Below are 23,222 nucleotides of genomic sequence, written 5' to 3'. Positions count from 1 at the left end.
GGATTGTAGGCTGAGGAGGAAGATTTACCTTCGCTAGCTTTAAATAACCTTGATGGATGGAGAATAAACGTATCCGCCTTAAAAAGCGCTTTTTGTGGCTTTTTAACGAGAAGTCGTGGAAAGTTTAAAAAAGTGTTTGGTAAATGTGCGTTTTTAATCCACAGGCCGCTGGTTGTTCACACTCAGAGGAAATAAAACGAGTCTGTTAACTGATTAGTTTTATTTGATTGAGTCACAAAGCAATAAAGCGAAATAACTGAGCTGTAGATACTCATTTCTCTGAACACAGTGTGTGTTTGTGCGTGTGTTTGTGTGTGTTGGCTTTTCCCATCTCTTAATTGAGGGGAAGAAAAAGGTAAAACTAAATTATTGGGAATCATAATGAAGTACGGTACATTCAGCCACAAGGGCCAAAATTAATTAATACATGTTTAAAAGACAATAATATGACAAAATAATGACTTCATGAAAAGTTTTAAAATCAAAATTAAAATTAAATTTCTTAAAAACTTTCTTACAGCATACTGACTTCATGAGCACTTTTTTTTTTTTTTTTTTTTTTTTTTTTTTTAATTATTTATCATGTGGACAGACTGAGTGCTTTCTAAATCTTGAAAAGTTTAAATGAGCCGAGACCTCGAAAACTTGCTTTACTGGGTGTGAAATCCTCCAGTAAAATCAAAAAGACAGCAGTCCTCTGAACTTTTGTTTTCGTGTTTTGGGAATGTGACGGTGCGTCACGCCGCGTTGCACGTTGGGACAGGGGCGCCATCTTGTGAGGAACGCGCTCTGTTACCTGTAAACAAATCTGCAATGTCCTTTAAAAAGATGTGATGTCATGGCAGATGAAGTTTCAGAAATATACCTCACAAACAGACCTTGTGACTGTGTGTTGAACTCTACTCTCATGTTAACTGTTGCAGTCGATGGAAAACAGAGCATCTTTAAACTTATATTGATCAATCTTTAGAAAAATAAACTACAGATGTCTCTGTGGTGTCTACATGAAGCATACAACTTCTCAGAATTCTGACTTTGAAACTGAACCTTTGACACCAGTTTAAAATCTTTGAGTTTTAGCTTGTCAGAGCTGCATTCAGTGTTTGAGGTTATGAGTTCAGTTTCTGGGTGAAGCAGAATGGACATACTCAGCCACTGTGCTGTATGAATGAAAACACATGATTATAAATGTGTTTTTCAGTCCTTCTCATCCTCTCCTTGTTCCTCTTCCTGCTGAAAATGTCCTTTCTGAAGCCTAGGTAGCCTGTTTTCCTGTCATATATTTAATGAATATTTGTCCTGATCTTCCTGAAGCAAAAATCCAACCTGAAGAACGCAGTTCATTGAGAAACAGCTCAAACAGAAACAGTTCAGACGTCCATACTGATTAAAGGTGCATAACACTTTGGGAAATTAGACAAAAAATAGGATGTGGAACAAATCAGAACTTTAGAAACTCTATGGGAAAAATACAGCCCAAATTCAGCAAGTGTGTTTTCTTAATGACAGACATCACTGCTGGCATGGCCTCACATGGGATGGCCGCCTGAAGATGACACAAGTCTGTGAGTGCCGCCTGCCGAAATGTTGATGATGAGCTGGCATTAAATCTCTAAACGAAAAGGCTGGCACTGTTGTGGAAGACATCAGCGGTTGCATGTGATATATGAATGAGGTCTGTATGGATTGATCATTTAGGTTCTCAACAACATCAAGAGGCACAGAGACAGAAGAAACTCAGAGAGGAAATGAAAGCAGTCGGTGTTTGCAGGAGGCTGGTGACGAGGTGCTGGTGAGAAACGTAGGAGACGCTCTGCAGGGCAGACTTTAGGGACTGTTTACCCTCACCGCAGTAACTGTAACCGTGTTCAGATTTTTATGCCTAAGTTTAAGTCACACCCTCAGAGAACACTGCATCTATCGTCACATTGTCCACATCGTCCCCTACAGGCAGCAGACGGCAGCTGCTGCGGGATCTTCATGCTCATGATAAACTTAGAGATTTTATTTTTGGGAATTTCCACACACTGTCTGTTTAAAGTCACTGTGATTATTACATTTCTGTCACCAGCATTATTACAGAGTGTCATGCCATCCATTTGCGAGTGGTAACTGCTTTCAATAATGCCAAACTACTACATGATACTATATTATATCTATATATACAGTTAAACAAACCGAAGGCAGATAATGTAATGAGGATTAACTGCTAATGATGCGATTTGTTTGCTTTTTTATGTGTGATGAATAATGTAAATATCATTCAGGGGAAACACTTAAATGTGCTTAATGTTCCTCTGTGGGGTTCTGTGATGTGACCGTGTTGGGCAAAGTGATAATACACACTGTAAGACAGTACTTTTACTGCCAGGAATGTGTCCATACTGTTTACAGTAAATTCTGATATTCATATATAATAATAACTACAGGGAAAATAGAGTGTAATTAACCTCTCGATTGATTTGTTAGGACAGAACCAGGAGTTGATGCAGGAGTTATGCAGGATTTTATTTTAAGAACTGTTCAATTTGTGTTGGTATCACTGACAGAGATTTGACCTGTAATTTACAACACACAAACATAAATTACACAAATCCCTTTCTTTCATGTTCAGCTGACCTACAGCAAACAGAGGCCTCAGGGCTTTCTTAGCCACTGTTTGATTTCTCATCATTGGCCACCGAAGTCTCCAGACTGAACATTTGTGAGTCATAACCAAATCCTTCATCCACCAGATTCATCACTTCTGAAAACTTCTTAAGACCATTGGTTCAGTCTGACCTACAATCCACACACCTGTGAGTGTGACGCTGATATGAATCAGAACACGTGGGATGACGTGGATTTGTTTGGTAGTAGGTAAAACATGTCACACACTGTGGTTCAATACACACCTCTCTTTATTCAGATGACGTTTTGGCCCTCAGGCTTTCTTCAAGTTCACCAATTATAGCGCACAGGCTATGTTACGCAGGCCACACCCTAGAAACACATCTGATGGTGATTAGATCAAAATGTTCCACCATCAGGGCGAGAAACAGCATCACGCCTCAATAAATCCAGCGTGTGGTAACATTATATTTATGGCATTTACATCAAGGATTCGAGAGAAGAGAGCCAGTGCTGGCAACAATGTGGAGGATGTCCTTATTTTTGGTTTTATGTAAGAAGTGGGAATCATCTGGTGTTCAACTTTTAGAAAGATGTTTTCTTATAGGTTCTGGTCTGTGTTGGGTCGTCTGGAAGTCTAATAAAAACTCTCATCAGATGGTTGCATCAGATGTTCCTGAGCGCAGTCAGCTTCATTCATGACCACAGCAGCACCACCTTTGTTTAATGATCAGAGTTTCTTCTGATTTTAAGTCCTTCAGGGCAGAATTCTCTTCTCTGGTTTGTTTTTTGTATGATTCGTTTGTTTGTTTATCTATTTTAAATCAGCATCTTGTTCTGATACTCTACAGTGTGGCTCAATAGAGATTCATTTGATGTCATCAGTTTTTGTCATCTGTCCTGCCTCTGGATGTGATGTCAAAGGAACAAGCCTTCTGATTGGCTATTTCTACTGCATTTATGTTGAAGAAATATTTGCGCGTGCATCAGAATTACAAGTGAACCTTTGGATATTTTCTATGCGGATTTGTTTTACATTTAAATTTATTAGACATTTACATACGAGTGTTTACAGACACGTTCAAGTGACTTTACATTTATTCAAATGATGGGTAACATACACAAATCACTCTGCATTTATTTGTGTTTTGTGTCGTACCAAACATGAGTCAAGCGCTCTGTGCATTGGTGGATTTTATGTGATCAACACAATGAAACAATCCAGACAAACAGGTGGAGATTAACAGAAACATTTTCACTGAGAAACGCTGAGCTGATGTACAAATGATGGGATACGAGTGGTAAATCAGAGGCATAGATACAGATTTACACATAGAGATCCCTCTGCATTTATTTGTGCTTTGTGTTTGTGGATTCTTATGAGACTGTTTTGATGCCACACACACTCAGGTTCATTGTTCTGCAGCTGCATGTAAATGTAAGAGTGACAGTGAGCTAAAATCAGGACGAGAGGAAGAAGTCCTTAAATAATGGAGCTCCCTCTACTGTTCTTTACTCGAAAATAAAAAAACACAGTTGCACTATATTTAGGTTTTTGACCCCATGTAACAATCTGATATATGGCCACACATTAGCTATTATCTTTCTATATTCATGGACTGTTTGTCTTTCCCTGATTTGCAGTTACATATTGATGATGGCTGTCATTCTGTCTGCATGCTGCTGCTTCTGTTTGTCGCTCTTCTCCGTTCACATTTCTGATTTTTCTCCATCTTTAATTTGCTGTTGATGTGAAGCGTGCAGCAGAAAGATTAAGATGCTCAGCATGGAATCTGGACTGAAGACTGGACCAGACTTTCCTGAGTCCGTGCTGTCTTTTGATCTGTAAGCTTTGTCTTCAAAGAGGCCTGGACCTCCTCACGATGGCCATGTGTGATGAGGTTAGTCCAGCAGATGTGTGTTTGTTTTAGGGTGAACACAGTGACAGCAACACACGTGCAGTGTAGTACTGAGACAGTAGTCTTATGATAAAAACTTGCTTCATCGCTTCATAGCAAAAAGAAGTTGTTTATCTCACTAAAGCCACTTTATCAAAGAGGGATGATGATAAACTTGACAAAGCTGGAATATTTTAAGGCTGTTGTGTTGTTTGTGTATCTCCTCTCCAGTCTCACCGTTGAGCCTGATAACCTTTGTTTAAAACAGAAACCAATGTTTTTAAAAACTCAAACCTCTCCTGAGCTGTCTCCCGCTGTCCTCCATTTGTCAAAGCCTGGACACCTGCTGTCTCAGTACTGAGGGAGACAAGAGGAGCAGCTACAAATATCTGAGGTGCTTTCTAGCATGTCACAGACAGAAGCGAGGGGCTCGGAAAACGTCTTCAAGATTGAGTAGGAAGATGCAAAGCAAACACCCTTTTCGCTCATCCAAATCATTTGGCCATCAGCGAAAAGCTCAGTTTTTACATATGCATTTGATCTACGCAGGAATGGGAATTACTTTACATAGCCAACAGCATGTTATGCTTCACTGAACGCTCTCCTTCAATGCAAACTCCATTTGCTGATGAAAGCCATGAGATGCATCTTAAAGTTTCCAAAGAAACCTGCAAGGTGGAAATTTGCATAATAGGCTTTTGAAAAAAATAAAAATCTACAAAGAATTATTGAAAATTGCACAAACCTAAAGAACATTCATATATATGAATGTCTTCACCTACATACCGACATGATTGTATAATCAGGAAGTGATTTGCAGTTAGGACCCGATGTTACGTTACACATATTACTGTTTAACGATCAGTTAGACACAACAAGGTTTGCTGTTTAAATTATGAAAAACAACAACGTAAAGAAAGCCCCAAACCGTGCTCAGGACTGGTCAATAATCTGTAATCAAGAGAAAGAAATAAAACTGGAATTAGTGCTGTATTCCTATTTTTATTTGATAATCAAGTGCTTCATATTTGCATCCTGATCAAAGGATTTCCAGAGGACAAATGAACATTTTGGTTAAATGTGATGCATTTGATCTGTGAAGTTCAAGTAAAAGAATAAGCATTGATATAAATCGTTCCATGACATCAATGCTCTGCTCCATACTGAATGAAATGGCTTCCATTTAATTCATGAATTACTCCGACCGACCTCGCAGATGGTCGTGAGATGTTGGACATTTGTATGTGTTATCATGTCATCAGTCAGTACTTTTAAGTGCAAGAAAACCAGTTTATATAGACAGATTAAAGAATCACTGCGTGACGCATTCAGTAAAACACTTTGAGCAATCAAGATAGGACAGCTCTGCTTTGAGGGTTTGTGAGTGGCCAGTGATGAGGACAGAGACGCAGAGGCCGTTTCTGATCAGAACTAACTGAGTTGTTCTTTATTTTTATTCATGTTTTTAGCAGGCCTCTCACAGTAAACTGTGGAGTCTGACCTTGTGCGCTCTCTCCATTAACAACCAGCTTAGGAATGACTAAGACCTGAGAATGCAGCCTCTGTGAACTCGTTTTAGAGAAAGTATTTCTTTCTGCACGGTGTCCAAGAAGAAAAGTGCAGGATTGCTTAGCATGTGCACATTGCTCTCTGAGATTCACAACAACAACATGATGTGCCTGGGCTTGATTTATCACCTTAACATGGACTGCAGTGGAGGAGCATGGACTCATCCTTTATCTGATCTCACTAAACTCTGAAAAGACAGAGAAATGATTACATATGAAATGTGTCATTGTAAAAACAAAGCAGAATTTTGCCACTTCAGCCAGTCCAGACATGATTTAAAGACATTCTTACTTCAGGGCAAGTCTGCAGTGTGATGGTATTAATCATTAATCACGTTTTATCTGCCACGATCAGAGCTCAGAAGTTACATTAAGACTGTGTCACTCTCAGAAATGTAAAGAAGTTATTTGTAATCGGACTCTTCGGCGTGACGTCGGAGGATTTGATTGGTGGGCGGCACTGGTATATATCCGTCAGGCTTCAATCCCACCTTCTCGCCAGTGGAATTTCATCTCAGCTTCTGCACCTTCAGGGCAGACGAGTACATAAAATAAGTAAGTACTTCACAGTTTTATGCTGATTATGGCTGCATTGCTACTACATATGATCTCCACTTGTCTTATACATGACGGAGCGGTACTTATTGAGAAGAGCGCGTGTTGTGAAGCCTGAACGTTGCAGTGTTTTCTGGCCTGACTCCGTGTCATTTCTCCCCTGCTCAGCTGTATGCCTACGTGGACTTAGCGAGCTAGTAGAACAAACTGTAAGCTAACATGAGCTCGCTAGCTAAGGCTACTCCAACTTATACTTTTTACGAGCGTGTTAGCGTTGGCTATTTTCTATAAAAAATGACACGACCCCAGTCAAGAGTATGGCAGAGAGTTTTATTTTTCCATCCACTGTTAGCGTAATGTCATTAGCTGGTCATGGTACAGCCTGAAGTTCTGTTTAGGGCTGTTTGAGTGAGCCAAGCTACATATTAGCCGAGGAGCTACGTGTCACAGTCGCAGACACCGTAGTCAAAGTTTTTAGCAAGTTTGCTAACTAGCTAGGGGGTTTGAAGCTACCGTTGGTGCCGTTAATCCTTCAGTGATTTCCCCACTGAATATCCCACTTCTCCGAAGAGGCACACACATTTGCTGATCATCCGACGCTCTCTCAGTAACCCTCATAGTTAAGATAATGTTAGTTTTTCTCGATGCGGTACATTTTTATGGTGGATCCACGTTAGCCAACATGACCGATGCTAGCATTAACTGTAATGTGTCGTTGGCAACTGTCAGCTAGTTAACTTGATATCGTGTTAGCTAGCAGTCACTCCAACCAGCTACTTAAATGCTTAATCTGGGATTTGGGTATAATGTTATATTGGCTCGAAGGACGTCATGCTACAGCTAACGTTAATGCAAGTTTAACCAGCTAGACGACCCCCGTCAACGTTAACTTGTTAGCAGCTCATCAACATGAATGATCCCGTAGATTAGAGAATGTGACTCTAAATCTGATCAAAATACGTTTCCTGGAGGCTTTGTGTGGTTTTATGGGCTGTGGAGATCGTGACTGATGTGGTAATGTGAAATGTATTAGTCACTAATTTAAGCTGTCAACTGTACCCATGACATGGTGGTTTGACCAAATTACTTGCTATCAGTGTATTTTAGCTCGATTCACGTGTTTGTAAGTCATCCTCTCTATTAACTGACTTCTGCTGCTGGTGTAGAAAGAGGCAAACTGTCATTTGTAGTTGCTTTCATACTGGTCAAAGAAACAAGCCACATGTCTGTGTTAACACTACCATAATAAATATTGAAAGTAGGAAGTGGTTAGTCATCTTATTTAGTGCATATTTGGTAAATATTGAGTCTGCATAAAAATGATAATAACTGATTATATGCCCTTCAGCAAACAAAAGATGGGCAGTTATAACAACAAGCTTTATGGGGGCCTGAGCACACTTCAGTGGAAACATAAGCCCACGCCAGTAAACGCTGTGACTGAGAGGAAATTGTTGACACCAGTGGCAAGCTAGTAAAATAAATCCAAATGTTCTAATGAGACACAAATTTCAGTCCATGCTAAATCATACAACTTTTAACAAGGATCATTCATGGTGTAATTGTGCCAGCTCTTGCGTGAGAGAGCATTGTCCTATTTACCTGGTTCACCCACAGCAGCTTCATCAATTGCCAGGTTTGTCCCTCTGTATGACAAAGCATTGTCCAATCATAGAAGCCAGATGCTTGTCAAGGAGACTGAGCTCCAGTGGCACCAGTACTTCACTAATGGGCTTCTTGGCACTTAATATATCAGAGTACTTCTTAATTTCTGAATGGTTTCAGTTGCCTGCACTATTTTTCTTACTGGTCTTACTGGAACCATGACTATTGCAAAAAAATCTATAAATTTAGGCCTCAGAGTGAAGATTGACATTGTGCTTACTGTCTGATGTCTCCATTTTCCATTTAATCACCGTTTTTATAAAAAAAATCTACTGCTGTAATGTCAGTAACCATGTTTTAGTAGTTTGAGTTACAGTACAGTCGTACACTCATAACCCTGTCGGAGTCAAACAGTGTTTTTGAAATGAGATTATTAATGTCTTGGTCTTTCGAAACGAAGATACACAGTGGTGATGTCGATAGAATTGATCCTTTTTCTTTGTTGTCTTTAGACAAAAGCTGGCAGGCTGACGGGAACTTCCATCTTTACAGGACGGATTATCTGGTAACTGACCATTTAGCTGGTAAGTTCTTCCGATTATCAGCACTGTATGCGATGACACTAATGCTGTCTTGAGCAATTAGCGGTGTACGGTTTTATTTCCCCTAAATGTGATTCTGCCCAACCACAGCCTGAAAATTACCCTTCTAATAAGTATAATTAGGATTAAGAAGTAAAAACCCTCTGCGCTTTGGATGAGCAAATTTAATAAGATGTTTGTTTTCTCACTGACTTTCAACACCAGTCGATCCTGTATATATGCAAATTTAGACAAGTTCAGGGGGTGCTGGGTCTCCAAAGCAAACTGAGAACCGTAGCCACGACATGACAAAGACAAATCTTTTATTTTGTCCCACAGTCTTCTCTATCGATCAGACATCTTAAATCATTTTAAAAAGCTATTTTCATAGTACTTGACCTCCCACCTACTTGAGGGTATTTATTTAATTTAAAACAGGCAGCAAAAAAAAGCCCATTGTTTTGTGTTCAGTCTCTTGAGACGCCTGGTCCACTCTGGAGAAAAAGATCCACATAATTCTTCGTTATCACACTGAAACAGTGCCATTCATTATTTATTTTGGCTGACACTGATGCAGTGAGTTTTAAGTGTGCACTGTAACCGGGTATGTAATATAAATAATTTGAACATGTAACCTGGTCTGTTTAGCTTTGGCGTGGCTTTCTTTCCCTGCTTCATGGATGACTTTGACATGTTTTGCATCGTCTCGTACCACAAAAATGTCAAGAAAGCGGGGACGGTCTATGTCCAGCTGTAATTTACAGTTGCTGCAAAGTTGTCCACATGTCTTTCAATAATGAAATATGGAAAACTGGAGTTTCTCTGCAAAAAAGTGCTCTGCTGACAACAACACGGTGTCATCCCTTTTTGCTTGTTCATACCAATGCTTAGATAAAAGGCACTGGCAGACTTCAAATGGCAACAGGGTCTGCAAACAGTAATGAATGCTGTGCAGAGCAGCCTTAAGTTTATGAAGCCTGACAAGGAAGAGGCCACTGAAAGGGTGTTCTGAAATGTGTAGGGGGAAACGGCCTGCCGCCATGTTGACGCTTCAAGTGAATTTCCTTCAACTGCCCGGTCTATGGAAAAACTTTTCAATATCAACAAATTCTCTGTGACATCTGGAGTCTCTCCATGCTTTCAGATGGATTTCAGGCATGCTTGGGGGCAAAATCCCCCTAAAACAATTCACATTCTTCTGCTTGTGTTGGCCAGAATTTTCTCTGCCAGCCAGAAAAACATAGCAGTGACTCCTGATGATATATTGAGTTTCATCATTGATAGTGAAGAGGAATCAAGCTTTAGTCTGAGCACTCATTTGTTGACTTCCACCTTTGCAGATTTATATAACCACGAAAACAAAATAGCTGGAGGCTTTCTTTTCTAAATGTCATATATGACAGGATTGGCTTCGTGGTGTCTGCCTAGTTAGGAGTTCTTCATGTTTAAAGATCCTACACAGGACAGTTGAGTTTTCTGCTGGTGGATTTTTGCTTTAATCCTATCCAACTTGGATATGCAGAGGGGTCAGTGAGGGAAAAATCCTCTTAACCTCAGCGCCTGCTCATGTAGCTGGAGTTCGTAGAATAGCACTGGACTGAGGACAAACTGGTTTCTTCAAGGAAGACCAAACGTGCTGTAGCCCTGCCCACACCAGAGTTTTCTTTGCGGTGCTCAGGATAACCTCTTTAATTACCACTCAGTCTCAGCACACATTAACACAGTGTTGACTTGGTTTTATAATATAAGTGTAATTATTTGAGATAAAGGTCGATAAGATAATGACAGAAATCCCAAAGTCCACCTTTGATAAGCCTGTATGCTTCACTGAGCACGTGACACTTCAGATGATCGTTTCCTTTGTTCATCATTCAAGCAGAGGCCTTGTTTATGTACTGTAAGCTGTCGTGACAAATGACTGTATGCAAAATTCGACTTCTCGGTTAAATAGGGAACCTGTCATACCCTTATGTCGCTGTGCTGATGCAAAACAAGCACAGAAAGTATGTTTTAGATTTATGTAGCCAGCGTGTACTAAACAGGTCATTTACAACAAGAAAAGCCAGAGTTAAGAGTTCAGAAAAAATGTTCTTTGGTGTTATTTAACAAGAGTTTAACCCTCCAAAACTCACTGAGTTTTCTCATCTTAGCTCAGATGCCGCCCACATCAGACAAGTAAGAAAAACACAAACGTCCCAAATAACAAAACTGGCAGAAGATCTTGTATTAATGTAGGACCCCGTCGCTCTGAAGCTGTGCTCTTTCTGTTGCCAAACCTCTGAAAGTAATGTGGACTTTTCTTTCAGTGGCACACTCGGACTCTGTGTTAACGTGGGATTTTGACCATGAGCTCAGTCGCTGTACTTACGCAGGAAAGCTTCAATGAGCACCGCAGTGGGCTCTTGCCAGAGCAGAGTGGTGGTGAGTATTTGGATTCTTCAGGTTGCTCTGGATTTCTAAAAAACAATCACAGCTTGAAGGGGACTCATCTTTTTTATTTATTTATTTAATAAATGTGTACAGCTGCTGGGGTAGGAACCAGTGCTGGAGAGGAGGAGGATGCCCTTCCTACCTACAAGGATGCCTTCCCACCTCTGCCTGAGAAGGCGGCCTCACCTGAGGGGACCCAGGAAACTGTCAATGCCTGGACATCCAAGATCCGTCCTCTCAAGTCTTCTATTATCACCCAGGTAAAACTTCAAAGTTAGCGCCTCATATGAATTAAAATGTTTGCTGGTCATTGTGTGAATAAGTATTGGAATTTATTGAGTTTTGTGTTAGTTATTTGTTTGTTTGATGGTGACAGTTGGGTTGTACTTCCACCCCCTCTAACATGTTTTTTTGTCTGTCTGTGATGGATTTCTCCCTCTTGGTGTTTATCGCTAACTTAAAGTCCTGTGTACCTGCGCAGGTACTTTCAGTTAATCTAACTCATTTGGCTTCTGAGTTAAATAATTCAGAGCATCTGTTTTGGTGTTAAGAGAGTATGAAGGAACTTTTGGGTTCCATGCTGGCAACTTGTCTTTTTAGAAAATATTCTTAAGGACAAGCCATTTTTACTGAATGGTTTTGGCCTCAGCTCATGGTGTTGTGTTAAAGGGCCAGTGTGTTATCTGGTTTGTGTTTGACATGAATTGTGATGAGATGTCACAAGGAGGCTTTGCTTCATTTTAAGAGCACACAAATCAGACGGGGTTGGGAACCACAAGCATACTCAGTGTGTTTGTTCAGCTTAAGTTACATTAGATTCATTTTATATTGATCTTTTTGTTGGAAAGTCTGCTTCTGACCATATTCATTGATCCTAATTCATATGTTTCTGTCAGCACTTTGTGGCCTCCTTGTTTCTGCTCAATAACAGTAGACAAACAATTCTGTCTTTCTAATAACTCGTCCAGCTGGTTTTATGTAGAATTAATAACTTGAGTAAAATGATTTGGGCACAGTTTTACGTAGCTGTTTACTCTTTCACTGCCTCACCTCACTGTGCTCAGGTTGTTTGTATTTCATAGAGCCCATTCAGTCACATTTTTCCCTACAGGTTATGTGTGTGTGGGTGTGTGTGTGTGTGTGTGTTACATGGATGAAAAGATAAAGTCCTTCTTTTTTTAGTTCATGGGCAGTTGCTGCTAAATAGTCCCCAGTTTCAAACCATGTTCTGGTCTTCGGTGCCAGTGGGTCTCATTTATTTTGAAAGATGCTGATGTAACAATTGGTCATTGGCCACCACATCTCATCAACTTTATTTTTATTTTCCCACATGAATCAGGTTTTCCATGTGCCGCTAGAGGAGCGCAAGTACAAGGACATCAACCAGTTTGGGGAAGGAGACCAAGCAAAGGTCTGTGTGGACATCATGCATAAGACCGGAGCCCATCTGGAACTCTCCTTGGCTAAAGATCAGGGTCTCTCCATCATGGTTTCTGGAAAGCTGGATGCTGTGATGAAGGCCCGTAAGGAGATTGTGTCCCGACTGCAGACTCAGGTGAAGAGCGCGTCTTTGTTGATGATAACTGTGTTAGGAAGCGATATTTGACAACAGTGATGCTAACTGTACATTTGAACCCTAACAGGCTTCAGCTACTGTCGCCATCCCCAAGGAACATCATCGTTTTGTCATCGGCAAAAATGGGGAGAAGCTTCAGGAGCTGGAGCTCAAGACTGCCACCAAAATCCAGATCCCACGACCTGACGACCCCAGCAACCAGATCAAGATCTCTGGTACCAAGGAGGGCCTGGAGAAGGCAAAGCATGAGATCCTGCTGATCTCTGCTGAGCAGGTAACGTGGCTCCTCAGGCAGCCAGCTTACTTCCCCGAGCTACGCCCCGCATGTTGCAGCTTTAGGATTATATAATAATTGTGTTCCCCTGCCCCATCTGCTCTTTCAGGACAAGCGTGCAGTGGAGAGGGTGAACATCGACAAGGTGTACCACCCATTCATCACCGGTGCCTACAATAAGCTGGTAGGAGAGATGATGCAGGAGACTGGTGCCCGCATTAATGTCCCCCCTCCAAGTGTGAACAAGACGGAGATTGTCATCACTGGGGAAAAGGAGCAGGTGGCCCTTGCTGTGGCTATGATCAAGAAGGTTTCTGAAGACAAGGTATTACAGTCAGTCTTGATGCAGGTTACACTGGTATGAGGAAGCTTTAAACTGCTTTTCTAAGGTTAAATGTTACTGATCAACTTGTCCTGGAATTGCAGAAGAAGAATGCCACCACCATTGCTGTGGAGGTTAAGAAATCTCAGCACAAGTATGTGATTGGCCCCAAGGGAAACACCCTGCAGGAGATCCTGGATAAAACTGGTGTGTCAGTTGAGATCCCACCTTCTGACAGCAGCTCAGAAACTGTCATCCTTCGTGGGGAGCCGGACCGTCTGGGTCAGGCCCTCACCGAAGTTTATGCCAAGGTGTGGAAAGCTTCATAATTTATTTTACCACAACTAAATTATTGGTAATTGCTAAAAGGTTATGAGTAACTTCAAGAATGCATTTCCCTTTGCAGGCAAACAGCTACACTGTTTCCTCGGTCTCAGCTCCTTCTTGGCTTCATCGTTTCATTATTGGCAAGAAGGGGCAGAACTTGGCCAAGATCACCCAACAAATGCCCAAGGTCAGTTTAATGATGAATTTCTCAACCATTGCACTTAAAACACTCCTTTAGATTTCAATCAGTAACTTATTTTTCATGTATTTTGCTTGCAGGTGCACATTGAGTTCACCGAGGGAGAAGATAAGATCACCTTGGAAGGACCCACCAAAGATGTGCAGATGGTGCAGAGCCAGATTGAAGCCATTGTCACGGATTTGGTGAGTAGTGTGTTATTTCTGCACTTGTATCTTGGACCTTGACCCAAAGCCTGCCAATCAAAAGGGTTCCTCTGATGAGAAGGTCATGTGCTGAACAGTAGACTGTGTGAAAGGAATTTTAAGTGGTATTCTTTTGGACCAAGGCTCAATGTAAGAAGATGTAAGATGCCTTTAACAACACTCAAAAGCTACAGCTGATATTTTCCAGTGATTCTCATGTTTTTGTTTACTTCCACCTAAAAGGTGAGCCGCATGGACTATGCAGAGATCAGCGTGGATCCCAAATTCCACCGACACCTGATCGGAAAAGGAGGTGTTAACAGTGAGTACAGCGCTACTGTCTAAAAGCTGGTATACTGAATTTCATCAGTGCAACAAAAACTCCATCAGCATCCTTTCAAACCATGTATTTATTCATTATATTTACAGTCAACCGTATCAAAGAGCTGCACAAGGTGACTGTCCGCATCCCCCCTGACAACGAGAAAAGCAACCTGATCCGCATTGAGGGGGATCCCCAGGGTGTGCAGGAGGCCAAGAAGGAGCTGCTTGAGCTTGCGTCACGCATGGTGAGAACAAACTTGAGTTCGCAGGGAAGGTGCGGCAAATTGGATCCAGATGTGGATTCATTAAATGTGCTGTCTATCACAGGAGAACGAGCGTACAAAGGACTTGATCATTGAACAGCGTTTTCACCGAGCCATCATTGGCCAAAAAGGGGAGAAGATAAAGGAAGTGCGTGATAAATTCCCAGAGGTGCGTTGGAAACTGTTGGCGTCAGCTGCTATACAGTGCTGTTTGTGTACTGAACACATGAACTTAAATTATGTAATATTTGTTCCAGGTTATCATCAATTTCCCTGATCCCGCACAAAAAAGTGACATCGTTCAACTTAGAGGCCCACGGACTGAAGTGGAAAAATGCGCCAAGTTCATGCAGAAGATAGTGGCTGAAATGGTAAATGTTTAGTCTTAGTTACTTTTGTTAAGGTGGTATGTTAACAGATTCCTTGTTTAATTTGGCTTCCATAACTACGTTTTTGTAGTTGAGTGTTAACTTTCAGTGATTCCTTTTGTCAGGTGGAGAACAGCTTTTCTGTCTCAGTCCCCATCTTCAAGCAGTTCCACAGAAACATAATTGGAAAAGGAGGCTCAAATATCAAGAAGGTACTGTATATTTAAGAGAATTTGTTGTAGAATGGAGTCTTCAGGCTGCCATGGTTAGATCCCACAATTCATTTTCTTTGGCTTTCTAGATTCGGGAGGAAACTAACACAAAGATTGACCTCCCTGCTGAGAACAGCAACTCAGAGATGATTGTCATTACTGGAAAGAAGGCAAACTGCGAGGCTGCACGAAATCGCATCTTGGCCATTCAGAAAGAGCTGGTAAGCAGGTGCATGCATGTGTCTTAGTCTCTTGAAAGCGTTGGCAGGTGGGTCCACATCTCGCACAAACGCCTAATTGATGTCTCATTGTGTTGCAGGCAAACATCGCAGAGATAGAGGTTTCCATTCCCTCCAAGCTGCACAACTCCCTGATTGGGTTAAAGGGCCGCTTTGTGCGCTCGATCATGGAGGAGTGCGGTGGCGTGCACATCCACTTTCCCACTGAGGGCTCAGGGATTGATAAGGTCACCATCCGAGGCCCTGTCGAGGAGGTGGAGAAAGCCAAGCAGCAACTGCTTGCTTTGGCAGAGGAGAAGGTTTGTAGAAATGATGAAAAAACAGTGAACTTCTGTTGACCTCGCTAAACTGGCAGCCATTTGACAGGGGCATGGAGGGAGGGATGAAACGGTAAAGAGCTGCCTCTGTGCCTCAGTGGTCGTATATTACCACATGCTGAGAACTGCTTTCAGTGTCCTCTCAGCTGTCAGAGTAAAAACAGCCAGCTTGTGCATAGCTTATGCCAGAAATTGAGGCTGAAATTTGTTTTGGGTGCTGCAGCTTTCTTTTTTAAGATTAAATCATGTTTAGCCCATTCAGGCTTAAAATCAGTGAGGTTTGAGTTTCAGCCGAGCATGAAGGAATTTTCCATCTGTTAAAACTTCGTTGTCATAAGTTAATAAGAGCATCTTTTGTACTGACCTTGTTAATGAGGTTGGCTTGTCATGCGTTTGTTGCCGTAGAAATCATTTTACAAATGTTTTTCCTCAGCAAACAAAGAGCCACACTGCCGAGCTGCGTGCAAAGCCAGAATACCACAAGTTCCTCATTGGGAAAGGTGGTGGAAACATCCGCAAGGTTCGTGACAGCACCGGCGCCAGGATCATCTTCCCCACCGCAGAGGACAAAGACCAGGAGCTCATCACTGTGATTGGCACTGAAGACGCAGTGCGGGAGGCCCAGAAGGAGCTGGAGGAGCTCATCAAGAGTTTGGTATGACTCCAAATGACTTTTGAACAAAGCAGGACGAGGGAGGATAAAGCTGTGCTTCTCTTACTGATGCCTGAGTATTAAACGTATGTCCTCTTTGGTTACAGGACAATGTTGTTGAGGATACTATGAGCATTGATCCAAAGCATCATCGCTACTTCGTGGCTCGCCGTGGCCAAGTCCTTCGGGACCTTGCTGATGAATACGGTGGGGTGATGGTGAGCTTCCCTCGCACAGGTTCTCAGAGCGAAAAGGTCACTCTCAAAGGAGCCAAAGAATGCGTGGAAGCAGCCAAAAAGCGCATGCTGGAAATTGTTGATGACTTGGTGAGTAGATTCGGTTTTGTTTCACTAAAAAGATCTTGTGTGTGTGTGTGTGTGTGCGTGCGTGTGTGCGTGTCCTGTCTTGAATGTAACCGATCTTCCCATCTGAACATTTTCTTTTCTAGGATGCTCAAGTGACCATGGAGTGCGTGATTCCTCAGAAGTTCCACCGTTCTATCATGGGTCCCAAGGGCTCACGGATCCAGCAGATCACCAGAGATCACAATGTACAGATCAAGTTCCCAGAGCGGGAGGACCCACAAGGTAAACTCGTGATCAGCGTGAAGGCCTGGGAGTGGGGTCCTTAGATTATAATTTTCTCATCAAAATGTGTCTGATTCGCTCTGTAGCGGTACCCCCCGCAGAGGCCCCTATTCAGGAGAATGGAGAGGCCAACGGAGAAGTGAAGGAGCCCATTGATCCAAATTTACCCAAAAAGTGTGACGTGATTGTGATTTCTGGTCGGAAAGAGCGGTGCGAGGCTGCCGTGGAGGCATTGAAGGTATTTTATTCTTATTCACAACAGAACTCAGTTCTGTTTCTCAAAATTTCTGCTGTGTTCCTAATGGTCTCCTTTCTTTAGGCCTTGGTTCCCATCACTATCGAGGTGGAAGTGCCTTTTGAGCTTCATCGATACATCATTGGACAGAAAGGAAGCGGAATTCGCAAGATGATGGATGAATTTGAGGTGTGTGTTAACAGATACGCGTCAGCACAGGATGCAGAAGATTTTTATTCTGCTGCTAATTCAGAGTGACCTCCCTGTCTTCCTCCAGGTTAATATTCAAGTGCCTGCTCCTGATCAGCAGTCTGATAAAATTGCCATCACCGGCTTGGCCAACCACCTCGACCGCGCCAAAGACGGCCTCCTGGAGCGCGTCAAAGAGCTGCAGGCCGAGCAGGAGGATCGGGTGCGTACTGTGTGGAGAAGGTGGCCTCTTATAACCAGTGTATTCAGAGCTGATGTCAGTGTGTGCTGAGGGGGAGTCACTTACGCTGAGGTCTTGGGAGTCTGTATGAGTCACATGGAACAGAAAATTATCTGTGAGATTACCTTAAAGGCCACCGTCATGATAACCTTGACTGAGGAAAGAGCTAAATTAGGAACTTTTGCCAGAGAACCACCAGTTCCATCAGAAGAAGAAATGAGTCAGCTGTCAATCTCACTGGAGGTCTAACCCAGATCACTGTGTCCATCATCCCCTCTGCAGGCACTCAGGAGCTTCAAGCTGACCATCACTGTGGACCCCAAGTATCACCCCAAAATCATCGGCCGCAAGGGTGCCATTATAACAACCATCCGCACTGAGCACGATGTTAACATCCAGTTCCCAGAAAAGAATGATGAAAACCAGGTATGACGTTTCTGCACAACTTTTGCTTTAAATTACAAAAGGAAGATAAAGGTAAAAAGTCAACCCCATGTACCCCCTCAGCACAGCAGGTGGTGCCAAATTACCAGTTCATACAGTACCACACGTGAACGCTGATAAACAATAGTTACTAACAAGTTGGGAGAACTTGATGGTTTTTTCCTATTTAAGGCTGAACTTGCTGCTGTTTCTCCACAGGATCAGATTACTATTACAGGGTATGAGCACAAAGCCATAGCAGCACGAGATGCCATCCAGGCTATCGTGGATGAGCTGGAGGAAATGATCTCTGAGGACATCACCCTGGACAGCAGGGTCCATGCCCGCATCATCGGAGCCCGCGGCAAGGGCATCCGCAAGATCATGGATGAGTTTAAGGTGAGAGAGGAGAGGAGAGGAGAGGAGAGGAGAGGAGAGGATCTCATCAGTGGAATAAAACCACAGAACAGCACAACATTTCATGCTAACGTTGTTTTTTTGAGCTGTCACTGTCACCACTAATAGTTTGTAAACACATTCTTATCTGGTAAAATCCTGACTTACAGCTTCTAAACATCACTTCACTTGGCTACATGAGTGGATCTTAATTAGTAATACAAGGTATTAACCTTGAATTATGGTGTTAAAACAGCCAGTTTTTCAGTACCAACAACTCAAGGCGACCTGCAAGCAGGTATGCCAGGGTCCACACACCTGACCCCCACTGAATTAACGGTGCACAGACTCTACGATGAACATAACCAAGCTCTCAAAAACCCACTAAACTTCTGCCCAGCTCAAACAGAGCTGAATTAAGTTCCCATCAAGTCCGTCTCTCTGCCTGATGGGAGACAGGATAATTAAAGGGACGGTTCAGTCAAGTCACCATGTACTGTATTTTTCCACTTCCTCCTGGTGGTATGCAGTCATGCAGATAGTTTTAGGTTTGTTTTTCTGAGGTTCTGAGAAACTTAATACTTCTTATTAATACCTCCATTATTGATATTCTTGTTTAAGTTTAGGTAATATTAATAATTGACTTAATATTTTGCCAGTGTGAATGATTGATTTTCTGCAGTAAATCTATCAAAGTGAAAATGATCGCATTGTATTTAATCCCATTAAGGCTCAGACTCACACACTCGGTTATAGACGACAGATGTGTCACAGCTCTGACTTTGACCCGGCTGACGATTGTCCCACTGGGGTGGGCTGGTCTGAGGGAGGTGGATTGAGACTCTTGTAATCCCATGAGATCTCTGCTCTTAGCAGCTAAACATGAACAAGCTTAGCAACAGGCTTTCTCCTCCACGTCTGGAGGTGTTCAAGGAAGAACGCAGGGTTAGACCCATGACGGCTCAGCTTTGTGTGATGGTGTCCAGCCTGACGTGGCTCGATGTGCGTCCTTTTTAGGTTGATCTCAGGTTTCCCCAGAGTGGAGCTGCAGACCCGAACCTGGTCACAGTCACAGGTCGCCCTGAGCTTGTGGATGAAGCCATCGACCACCTCCTTAACCTGGAAGAAGAATACGTACGTTTTTTTTTTTTTTTTTCCCCTGCATGATGGCGCTTCATTTCATGTCTGGAATGCTTTTCTGTTTCCTTAAACACATTTTGTTTGTGTCTCTTCTGTCAGATGGTAGATGTTGTGGAGAATGAGGCAAAGATGGCTTACATGAGGCCTCCTGGGGGGAGCGCCGCTGCCATGGATGAACAACGTGGCCCATCCAGAGGCTTTGTGGTGAGGGAGGCTCCCTGGACCACTGCCAATGAGAAGGTGAGCATTTCCCACCAGCCTGTCACTATTTTGAAACTAGAATTGGTCACACCTTTGTTTCTTAACCCCCCCCCCCCCCCCCACTCCCCTTTTTTTCTACCTCCAGGCCCCTGATATGAGCAGCTCTGAAGATTTCCCCAGCTTTGGAGCCCCAGTGGCAACCAAGACCTCTCCCTGGGGACCCAAACGCTTCTAAGCAGTGCTGCTACAGATGGGCCTGAACTTAACCGGACACAATCTTCCCCTTCAACGCCCCCCCCTCCCCTCCTGACCTGGACTGACCGCTGACCCTCAAAGTCTTCAGTTCTGAGAATGTCATCCTTCTGTCTACCTATCCTGGTCTGCCCTTGCAGATTCATCAGTCTAAAAGTGCTTTCAGATACTGTAATTGACTTGTGAGCTTTGTATCTGCATTAAATGATGCTGTCCTACGCTAAAAAAATGTGACAGACGTTGCGGTTAAGTCTACAGTCTGTATGAGTCTGACATTTAAGTGTTAATTAGCCCTGACATTTCATTGTGGTTTGAACTGTTATACCAAATTCAATGGTGGCCAGACATCGTTTTTCTTTCTCTCTTTCTTTTTTTTGAGCTGCCCTTCTCTTAGTTGCCTTGGCAGGGTGGGGTAAAGGGACTGAATTACTGCTGGTGACATGTTCAGACATGAAGCTTGACCAGCTGTGTTCAGTCACCCACCCCCCTCCTGCATTACTCATGTAGCTGAGTGAAAATTGTCAGTCGTTAGCCCTCAAGCACACTGTAGTGGTTGTCCTCCGTCACATGTTTCCATTTGCTTCGCTGTGCTTCTGTGAATATGGTCAAGTAGTGGCACGTACCTTGTAGCCTTATGAATTGGTCAACTTTACTAAAGGGGGGGAGGGGAGCAGTTTCAGCCACTGCAGAATGGCATCCATTCATACTGCCAGATGCTCGGAGACCATACCAGAACTAAACTTCTTACAACACTAGGCCTAGAGCTCCAACGCATCGACCTCACACTAACTGTTGAATGAACTGTTTGACATTGAAAAGTCACTCTATGAAATATAATGACTGTGTTTGTGAGCAAAACGGCAGCCCATCTCGTGCCAACTATCTGTCTAGTGATGTCCTGTGTTACTCATCCTCTGTATTGGGTCAGTGTCCAGTCCCTTTGTCTTCCAGTTGCTATGCAGATTGTTCTGTTAAATAGCAATGGCCCTTTTTATCAGCCTTACAACTAGAAAGATACAAACCAGGTAGAGATGATGTCTAGGTGCATTTTTAATGGACAGCTGGAAGGTATGTTTATTGTTCCTTTGAAAGCTCTTGGAACATTTCCCCCCAGTTATTGTAATTAGTTTAATTTTCGCCTGAGGAGTGCAGATTTAGCTTGCTAGCTGCTAATTCAACATCTAGCATCAGCCTACCTTGGTTTATATCCTCCTAGCATTGAATGAAAGATTATGCAAATACCATTGAAGTGAACGGTTATGGATGACACTGGAAAAGAAATTGTCCAAAAAGTCAATAAAAATTGAAAATCTCTTGCGCATCAATCTGAGTCTTTTGTAAAAAGCCAAGTTACTCATGGAGTGTACATGAAATGAACAGATGCTGGTGCAGCTGTGACCAGTGGAGCTCAGGTACTGAAAGCTTTGTATGATGGTCTTTTTTACTTTCTGGCCTGACAGTGGTGCTACAGAGGAGATTATGATCATCCACTCAGGAAACTTCAGGCTGTCTTCACCTCAGTGCCTGTACCAGGCATTTAAAGACATACAAATGACTGAATATAATTTAAAAATTGGTCATTTTCTGCCTTTATTTCCTGTCTTATTGAGTCATTCTGGCTTGTTAGTGGATATACAGATTGTATTTTTAAATACACACACAACCTGTTAGTGGAAAGCAAATGTGGCCTAAATGGACTGGTCTGGGGTTGGTTTTAAGGTGGATCACAGGTTTACTGACATGCACTGATAGTCTGTTCTTTATAATTCGAGATACTTAAATAAATCAGATTTTGCTGAGTGTGGTGCAAGTGGGCATCATTGGTTCATAAGAGGGAAAAACAAGGTGACCAAATGTGCCCAATTTATTACGCACCTGCCATGAATATCCAAAGCAAATATCAAGGATTAAAAATAAATAAAACAATAAAAAAAATAGTGCTTTATTTTTTTGGACATCCTGTAATGTAAGTGTAGGTGGCTCTCAGTCAAAGTTGATATCTTAGACCGACCCCCTCACGGTCATGACCGTCTGTGTTTTGCGGCCTTCTGCGCCGTAACGGCTGGCCAAGGTGAGCCGGTCTCTGAGGTCAAACACTAAAACCCTCACCCAGTCCAGAAAAGTGAAGCTCCCATGCTTCCAGTAAGTCACTATTAAACTATAAACAGTATCTATCGTGTCAGTGAGAGGCTGTTGACGGTCGTGTCTCAGGAAAAGACATTTTGAAGTCGCTTCAGAAAAGAAAGTTAGCTAACTTCGCGTTGCTTTTCCGCTGTTGCTAATGCTAGTTAGCTAGCAGCGATGGAGCAGAGTTCTTTCCACCAAAAGAGGGATATAACGGCAGCACTATGTGACAGGAATACTTCAACCTCCATGAAAGGCAGAAGAGTGAGCTTCAACATCAACAAACGTGAGTCAAACACTGTCTGTTTGTCTGTCTTCCTCTTTGCGTGCTAGTTTCTGTCGTGACGCTAATGTCCCGCCACGCTGGGTTCATGTCTTTAATTAGCTTAGCTTAACGTCAGCTACCCGCAGTGTTGTTGGTGTTGTTATGGAGGTCATAACGTTGACTGCGCTTTGTTTGCCAGGAAAATGAAGGCGTTATTTAACATGTTTAGCTTGGACAGAGCCTGCTGACCCTGAACAATTAGGACATTTCTCCAGGTGTGCATGTAAAGTTGCTTCTGGGTCACCTGTTGATTGTCTATGCTTCCTGTTCGTGGCCTGTGGTTTGCTAGCTGCTTCAAAGGATGTTTTAACTCTGTAATGAGTAATGAGCTTTAAAAAGTACGTTTAATGAGTACTGTAGGCCTTGTAGTACATTTGTATACCAAGCATATACTATAGTCAGGTATTTCAAACTTACATTGATACTCTCTGATGTGACCATAAGCTTTTAAATCTGTGATTTTACTCAGTTGTTGTATGATATATTTTTGTATGGTAAGAAAATGCAAAAGAACACGTGTGTAAGTCATGTATCTATGATATGTGCAACATGTTTTTTTTTTTTAATCATATCAAATAACTTGGTTTCTTAGAGCCCAAAGTGA

General features: G+C 42.5%; 1 protein-coding gene across 1 annotated transcript; it reads left to right on the top strand.

The window, feature by feature from the left end:
* The first annotated feature begins 6,555 nt into the window (after positions 1 to 6,555).
* Positions 6,556 to 21,490, top strand: hdlbpa (high density lipoprotein binding protein a). The gene is made up of 28 exons (XM_070961851.1): positions 6,556 to 6,631; positions 8,749 to 8,820; positions 11,124 to 11,238; positions 11,341 to 11,507; positions 12,587 to 12,802; positions 12,891 to 13,097; positions 13,207 to 13,422; positions 13,524 to 13,730; positions 13,826 to 13,933; positions 14,026 to 14,130; positions 14,374 to 14,452; positions 14,560 to 14,699; positions 14,782 to 14,886; positions 14,975 to 15,088; positions 15,211 to 15,297; positions 15,387 to 15,518; positions 15,617 to 15,835; positions 16,287 to 16,508; positions 16,613 to 16,831; positions 16,954 to 17,092; positions 17,179 to 17,330; positions 17,412 to 17,516; positions 17,605 to 17,739; positions 18,040 to 18,183; positions 18,400 to 18,579; positions 19,594 to 19,710; positions 19,816 to 19,956; positions 20,063 to 21,490. Exons 3-28 carry the CDS (start codon positions 11,163 to 11,165, stop codon positions 20,150 to 20,152), a joined length of 3,822 nt encoding a protein of 1,273 aa, XP_070817952.1. The 5' UTR covers positions 6,556 to 6,631; positions 8,749 to 8,820; positions 11,124 to 11,162; the 3' UTR covers positions 20,153 to 21,490.
* Positions 21,491 to 23,222: the final 1,732 nt, after the last annotated feature.

This window comes from Chaetodon trifascialis, chromosome 4, assembly GCF_039877785.1.
Source record: "Chaetodon trifascialis isolate fChaTrf1 chromosome 4, fChaTrf1.hap1, whole genome shotgun sequence".
Lineage (NCBI taxonomy): Eukaryota > Metazoa > Chordata > Actinopteri > Chaetodontiformes > Chaetodontidae > Chaetodon > Chaetodon trifascialis.
The sequence above is the reverse complement of the archived record's forward strand: the minus strand, read 5'-3'. Positions and strand labels throughout refer to the sequence as shown.